We start from the raw sequence: 8,546 nt of genomic DNA on the forward strand, positions 1-8,546 counted from the left end.
TTATTTTGGACCATGAGTGAGAACCACATGTGCGAAGCTTATAGTCGTCGGTCTCAGATTGAATTTCAATGATTTGGGGTTTATATTTTGCTTCCCAATGGTGACTCTTATTGTCATAATACACCTGACAATATTTACAGTTACTGTGTTCTAGTGGAGGGATGAGAATGTCAGACATGCATATATTTATTTTTCACAGCAAATTTGAAATGCTGGGTTTAAAGTGGTGGGCACACTTGGCAGGCCCCTTAAAATTTCTGTTTGAATTTTCTAGTTTTTATTTGTTCTACTAATGAGGGCCCATCTGAAAATATTGTATGAGCTTACAGGGTAGGAGTTCAAAAGCTTTGTACTTCTTCCTGCTCCTTTTCCAGCATGTTAGGTTACTGTGGTACAAAAAATGTCTTTTGCATTCCTTGTTCTTGTGCATGATTTTATGCTAATATCATGTTATAAATAAATAAATATTAGATTATTGATTAATATTCTTGGTTGTTGCTATGTTGTTGTACAGTGTTTTAAGATCTTGTTCAATGTGGCCCTTTTTATCTTTGAGCCCCTACCGCTCCAAAGGTCACTGCATGACCCTGAAAATTGGCCACAAGGTTGCAATGCTAATCAAAACAAAGTTCTGCTGTGAGCACAGCAGACTCTGCTCAGCAGAGCCACTGAAAGAGTGGGAGTAGAGAGTAGAGGGGAAAAAGGTGGGGAGAAGGCTCCATCTCTTTATGTTACTCTCTCACTTTCTCTATCAAAAGCAGCACAGCGAGCAGCACACCATACGAAAGTGTGGTGTGGCCCTTCTCTTATAATGGAGAACAGCTCTCAGAGAGGAGATGGTTCCCATCACTCATTTCAAAGAGTCGGCTTTAAGAGCCAAATCGTTTGGTCACCCATCATTACAGGTCACCACAATACAACCAGCCAATAAGCTACATTTGCAAAGAGTAGATCACTAAAAAACATTAAGATTCAAAGTCTCATTTTTGAAATGGAAGCGCAACAGTTTAGTTTGTACACCCAGTCTAGGTTGACCTGCTAATAATAAACAGTCATGTCTAGCTATGGATTCTGTGTTTTCCTCTTTTTATCCTCTTCTATCTGCTTACACACACACACTGTAGCTTACATAACCATGTTTATGTGTGACTGCTGCCAGTCGTATGTAAACAGACTGAAAGTGATTAGACTATCCTTTAGGGAGGGTACAGATTGCAGAGAAGAATAAAAAGCTAAACTTGCAATACAATCCTTGCCTCACTTGGTTCCATCCATAAGGTGAGCTAAGTGTGGCCCAGCGCTGGACGGTGAATATAACTGTGTATCTGTTCCATTTGTATGACATGTATGGCTTGTAACATTTGATCATTTTTTGGCATTGAAGCCTGTTTTTATATAACCAAATCTCATTATTTCTCAAGATAATTTACACTGAGGGGTTCTGGTCGGGCCCTGAAACTGGTTAACAGATCTGGTGGAGCACAGAGATAAAAATGAATGAACTCCAACAGGATGCAGGATATTAAGGCACTAACATCCGTATCAGTCTGATAAATAAAACTGGGTTGATATTAACTTATGTGTATTGCCATCTTGTTGTCATTTCTTTCTGGAGGGGGAGGGCAGGAGGTTGGCTATGTGGTATTTGAACCCCAATCCAGAACCAGACAACATTCTGGGTGATGTATGCTGGGAAAAAGCTTTAGAAGTTCAACTTCTCACAGCCAGCTCAGCAAAGTTGGTGCCATCAACTAACTCACTCACTCTTTGGTTAGCTATCTGCACAGCAGCAATTTCAGGTTTCAGGTTCACCATGTTTCATAATTGCTTAAAAAAAGTTTTTTAAAAAATGGAGAAATTAGTAGAACAGCTGGAGATGGAACTGTGGATAAAAGCTAATCAATAATTATTGATGTTGACTGATTGTGATACATTTTTCAGCCATAGCATTTAGGCCTACCGTAAACTAGAAACTAGAATTACTTTCAGTCTATTAAATGTGTTTAGTCACTAAATGTGTCTGAAGTAGGTTTCGCTGTGAGCATATATCCAGACAGATCAAAGCTTACCTTGATCAAACTGTTTCTGAAGGTTATCTTGGTCTGTCTTGTTTCCACTGACACGGTAAACTCCCTCAGTCGTTAGACCTGCAAAAACACAGACAATGTTCCTCATCAAAAACAGGCAAAAATTCAGTTCTGCTGTGTTAAAGCAACGTTACATGTGACGAAGATGAGCAGAATGTTATGTGTTATGACCAGGGGTCACGTTAACAGAATATTTTTCATATTTGAAACCTGCCCTTCATTCACACCCTTGACTGGTGCACATGGGCAGACATTAAAGTTTTTACGCAAAGAGTGCATTGCAGAGGCAACTAAAGTCAATCAATAAAAAAAAAAATAAAATAAAAAATAAAAAAATCCTTTCTGAATATCATCTCATGGACACTGAAATGTGTCTTGCTGACCAGGAGCTGACAGCGTGTTGAAGAGTTATGGACATGAAGCTTTGAAGCGCATCTGGTTCAGGAGTGCATTCAAAGCCTTTGGTTGAAATGGCGCCACTAATTCCAGTCTCCAGTACATGATAGAGAACATAAAACATTTAAAAGAATGCAATGCTGTTTCCATTTATAGTCTAAACAGAGGAGCCGGCTGGCAGTTTATCTTGAGGAAATAAAGGCTCAGAAGTTAATTAGACTGTAACATGCGCAGTGCACGGCACAACTAATGCAGCACACTGCATTAGTTGTGCGCTGTGATTTTAACAAATGGAGCTGGAAGACATTACCCTCCCACGCCCAGAAGGAGCGCGGCAGATGTAAGATCTGTCTGTTTTGGGGAAGTAAAGCCACACAAAAAATCCTTGTAAAAGTACACGCCTGGACCGACACAAGGTAAAAAGCTCACAGAGTTCAATTGGTCAGTTTGGATCAGAAAGATCCAAAATACTAATGAACCAGCGCAGATTTCTCTGCAGATGCGACCAGGAGGAATTTGTGAGGCTGTGCTTTCAGACCCCAACAGGTGAAGTGCTGGTAATTTAAATGGAGTTGTTTAATTTGTTATAAGTTATTGGAGCCACAGTCAGTGGTTTTTGTCACTACGGAGAAAAAGTTAGATGCGTTCATCTCCTTTATGTGTGATAGGATCTGGATTTATGGTTCAACTAGGTGAATAAAAATAAATAATAAAAATGTGTCTGAATAGCCTATCATATCATATTAATGATTATAATTTTACAGGTAAAAATAGTACATGACCGATAGCCTTACGTCAAAATGACAGACAAAAAAAAAGTCTAGCACAACCTCTGATTACGACTGGACTAGTGTGCACACTTAGGTGCCAGAAAGCATTTACTTAGCAAAAGACAAAAGGCTGCACTATTGTTTAAGCACTAAATATTCTTGAAATCTTACCAGCAATAATAATTGAGGAAAAAAATCATTAGAAATTAAACCAATTTTGCTTGCCTTCCAGCTAAGTTTAGAAACTCAGGTTTCTAACCTCCATATGTTTTGATCAGATTAAAGCTGTTTCCCATAAAATTACTGAGAGAAATAAAGCAGTGTTTCACATAAGTTTCACACTTTTGCTAACGCCAGGACAGTTTTCTGGTGGCAGGAACAGCACAGTGCCTTAAGCACTATGCTGAAATATAGTGAAATATTTAGAAACATCATCAGCTCTATTATCTATGAAACTCTGTTATTCCTCTTTTCGGGTTGTCTAACGTCTGACAACAATAAATGAAAGGGCTATAAGAATTGAATACACTTTTTTCAATATTCCAAGGACATTAAGGTTTTTAGCTGGAACTTTAAAAAAAAATGGAAGAGCAACAGTTTAGTTTGCACACCCAGTTCAGTCAACCTGCTAAAAATAAACAGCCATTTCTGGCACTAACATTGTCTTTTTTTTTGTTATATTAATGTGCTGTGTTGCAGCTGACTTTGTCCACCTCTAATTCATCTAGTGGGAGACCAACACAGAAACTTTGAATCTTGTATTATATCAGGTTTACACACTACATTTAACACAAGTAACCACAGGCAACAGCTAATTTAATCCTGTTTTTTGTCACCTGGGGGCTCATGGATAAAGCGTGTGTACACACAAAAAATGTGCGGCTCCATATTTTACGCACAAGTCGGCATGTTTAAAAATGAACTTTGCGTCAAAGTTTTTGTAAATATACGCACACTTATTCCATGGTGTGAAAATGTGCGGTAGCACGCAAACATTTTCTGTGAACAATATCAAACTACAATGCATCAAAACTCACCTAAATACACTGAAATCTAATTACATTTAGTTATTTAGACCAAGAAGCATCAAACCTGATGTATTTTTCATGGTTATAATATTTTATTGTTTAAACTTAAACAATGAAACTGAAATACTCATACTGCTACAAACAAGGACATTGCCATGTTTATTGCTTCATGTGTTGGCAGACTTCCTGATATTTATACTAATTTACATATGTATTTGTGGGTGGCGACAGGGCAGACGAGAAACTGTGCTCTATTTCCCACAAATTAGGATTTATAAAGGAAAGGTGTGCGTACACATGGCTTTATGCATTTGGATTTATATGTGCGCAGCACTTTTCTAAATTTGTCCGTATACTAAGTTTTATTGTGAAAACTGCGCACTCTTTTATGCATGAGGCCCCTGATGTTTCTGTTGTCAGTCTGCACTGTTCAATAAACAACAAAATAGAAGGACATAAACTTAATATTACTCATCATCCCCCTTATTCTCTACCACCCACAGTTCCATCTAATCTGAACAATCAATCAATCAATCAATCATGGGGTGAAAGTAGTTTTAACATGCAAAGAATGAGGGGGGAAATGGTTAGTTTGACATCCCCAGTCTACAATGACTGCTAAACAACTAGTAGCTCAACATCCGCAACTGCTATCACAACTTGAGGTACAACACAAATGCTACGGCAAGGGGGAGGAGCCTGGATGTCAGGACAGGGGGGAGTTAACTACAACTACCCCAGAGACTGGGTATGTAGCCCTAGTAATGAATGAAAACATCAAAGCTGAACGAGGCAGCAGATGGCCCGAATGAACACCAGACAACCCCGACGCCAACTACAGCGGCTGAGTGAAGCTCCTAAGGGGTTCAATGAAAAGATCAGTACCCAAGAAGTACAGCCAGATGCCCATACCTGAAGCACTCGAAACTGCCAAACAAAGACTCCAAGCCTAAAGAGATACACAAGAGAGAATGAAGCCAGGAGGATTAACCGGCTCTTCTCCACCCAACCAGCAACATGAGCACAGCACAGAAGGGCATCGGCATAAATAGCACTGCTCTTCTGCATAGGCCTGACCCCCCTCAGCCAAATCATCAACAAGACTGGCTACGGATACCGACTCAAGAATGGGGCCACAATCAGTCACCTCCTCTACATGGATCAATGGATCAGTGAGACATCGACTCACTGATCCACACCACCAGGATCTACAGCACTGACATTGGGATGTCATTCGGACTAGAGAAATGTGGCCAGAGACAGAGGCCCACAGTGGCCCAAATCCAGCACCCTGAGACTGTACACAAGCCGTAAGGAAGGAGGCAGAGGACTAGTGAGTGTGAGAGCCACTGTCCAGGATGAAACATCCAAGATCCATAAATACATCATACAGCCCTAAACACCAGACAAGACCCAAGGTGTAGGTTGTGCAAGGAGGCCTCTGAGACAGCAGGGTGCAAGATGCTGGCAGGACATGGAACGACATAACCAAGTGGCGGAAGATCCTGTGAAATACTACAAAATAAAGCTGTATTTCCTCCTTCAGCCCACTGGCTGCAATGTTGACACCTTGAGATGCCATGAGACCTAAATCCTGAACTTCATGGCATGGAGTTTTCCATCCCAGTTTTCCATGTCTGGCATAGAACCATTCATTTTAGCTTTTAAACTGGTTCTATTGATCCTGTGTCCAGACAGAGGGATAATCAGCAGCCCAGCATCATGACCTGTTTGTTCTGAAGATCCTGCAGCTTCCACTTCTCTTCCTAACATGGCGCCTCCTCACCCTGACTCTCACACTGACAGGAGGAACCACAGAGCTCTGTTAGGTTAAAGCTCATCTTCTGAAGTTGGGATATTTTTCCTCCAACAGGTTCTAGAGGAATCACCTCAAACCAGATGATGGACTGGATTTTATTTCACTGTCATTTGTGAATGTTAGAGCCTCATTTTCAACANCAAGGTCTGCGTCAGGTGCTGGGGAACCAGAGCACCTTGATGACAAATGGGCTACTGATCTGTTGGAATGCTACTACTCAAGTAACCCTAGTCAGAGGGGCTACATGCAAAGAATGAGGGAAAAATGGTTAGTTCGACATCCCCAGTCTACAATGACTGCTAAACAACTAGTAGCTCATTGTTCCAACATCCGCAAACAGAAACTGCTATCACAACTTGAGATTGATGAGGTACAACACAAATGCTACGGCAATGGGGAGGAGCCTGGATGTCAGGACAGGGGGGAGTTAACTACAACTACCCCAGAGATTGGGTATGTAGCCCCAGTAATGAATGAACCATCAAAGCTGAACGAGGCAGCAGCTGACCTGAGAGAGAGAATCATGGCCCGGATGAACACCAGACAACCCCGACGCCAAGTACAGCGGCTGAGTGAAGTACCATCAGAAAGTCTCATTGAAGATGTGAATGCAGCATTGAGAACGATCCCTACCAACACCATAACAGAAATCAATGAGCTGATATACAACTCAGCATCAGTGATCCTTGATATGCTTGGCTATAAGAGCAACCATAAGACCCAATATCCACCATGGAAAAGACGGTTAGAGGCTAAGATCAAGATAACAAGGAGGGAAGTGAGCCAACTGTCAGAGCTCCATAGGGGTGCAATGAAAAGATCAGTACCTAAGAAGTACAGCCAGATGCCCATACCTGAAGCACTCAAAGCTGCCAAACAAAGACTCCAAGCCTTGGCCAGCCGCCTAAAGAGATGAAGCAAGCTCATCAAGCAAGAGAGAATGAAGCCAGGAGGATTAACCGGCTCTTCTCCACCCAACAAGCTACATGAGCACAGCACAGAAGGACATCGGCATAAATAGCACTGCTGTTCTGCATAGGCCTCACCNTGCACTTTAGCTGATCTTGGTCAGAAAATCTAAACTGAAGTGTGATCGTAGGTAAAACGCCACTACGCTGCGTTCCTTCTCTTCCTCGGTCTGCGAGTGTGTGTGCATGTTGTGTGGATCAGCAGGTAAGAAATTAACACTCATCTAAGCTCCAGTTTCTTCTAGTTTTATAAATGGTGACAAATTTTTTTTATAGGTTCCCCACAGTTGAACCATTGCTGCTCTGTCTGCGTTCGTTTCCCGGATCTGTTCGGCTTTGCTCTGCGCCGTCTACGTTAATCTCCCAGATTTCTGCACAATTGTTCTAAAGTTGGACTGCGGCGGAGTTATCCCCCCTCACTGAAGCGGTGTTTGGGGTGTGGCATCGGCACGCCCAGTTTCATCTCCCACTGTGGCGTGGCAGGGCCACGCCTGGTCTTAATGTTTTAACTTGTATTGTCTGATTTCTATCTTTCTACTTATTTTGTTCACAGCCCTTTTGTTCTTTATTTAGTCGGGCTGATTTTGTTCTTAAGATTGTTATATTGGTTAACTGTTTGCAGTTGCTGAGGTCCGGTGTTGGTGTGGTGACGGTGTCTTCCTCGTCTGTGTGCTGTGATTCTGGAGTTTGGGTTGTTTCACTGTGTCTGGTGTTGAAGGTTTTTTTGATTTGCTGTGTTTGGTGGATGTCGTCCCCATAGCGCCCCCTGCAGCCGGTAACCTCAGCTGCTGCAGCTCTTCCATTTTCTTTGATTTCCATTGATTTTTTTTTTTTCATTCTTAAAAAGAAATTAGTTTTAAAAACATTTTTTAAAGAATTTAATGTTTTTTTTATTATTATTATTTTGAAACCGTCTCAGATGTTTTAATCCCTGCGTAACTGAACCTGTGTGCCTTAAACAAGAGGTAATAATCTGTGGTTGAAATTCCCAGGGTGGCGTTGTTGAGCAATTTACTAAAACTAAACTTCCACAAAATCTGAGTTTCCATCTAGTGTCGCCACATTAGGTTTGCAGGCTTGCTATTTCGCTCCCTGAACACAGTGGTGGTTGATTAGTTAATTGAGGCATGCCATAGCAATGCATAGGGAGAGCAGTGACTGACCTGCGACTGACCTGCAAAGCAGGTCAGTCACTGCCTCCATGCATTGCATGGAAGGCACCTATTGTTCTACACCCAATAGAATGTCTGTTTATTATAACATCTTCTTCCATTACCGTTAATGCGGCTCGTACCGCTGCGTGCCCACCCACAAAAGTGGTATCAAAATGTGCGGCTCAATCCCGGCATTGGAGCTATTATTTTTAATGGCAATCGGAGTTACGATGGCAACGTAAAAAGCAAAAAACAAGCGAAATTTCCAACTGCCGAAACGCAGAGTGTAACTGACACCAACTGCCGCTTTTTTAGAGTGAGAAA

General features: G+C 41.6%; 1 protein-coding gene across 3 annotated transcripts in view; it reads right to left on the minus strand.

The window, feature by feature from the left end:
* The window catches only part of arhgap5 (Rho GTPase activating protein 5), a 111,140-nt gene that overhangs the window by 28,963 nt on the left and 73,631 nt on the right, over positions 1-8,546 (minus strand). For all 3 annotated transcript variants that reach the window (XM_007541131.2, XM_016665494.1, XM_016665495.1), the window contains one exon: positions 2,070-2,147. In XM_007541131.2, coding sequence (XP_007541193.1) covers positions 2,070-2,147 — 78 coding nt within the window. The remainder of the gene's footprint in view (positions 1-2,069; positions 2,148-8,546) is intronic.

The sequence above is a fragment of the Poecilia formosa genome, unplaced genomic scaffold (assembly GCF_000485575.1).
Source record: "Poecilia formosa unplaced genomic scaffold, Poecilia_formosa-5.1.2 Scaffold591, whole genome shotgun sequence".
Taxonomy (NCBI): Eukaryota; Metazoa; Chordata; class Actinopteri; order Cyprinodontiformes; family Poeciliidae; genus Poecilia; species Poecilia formosa.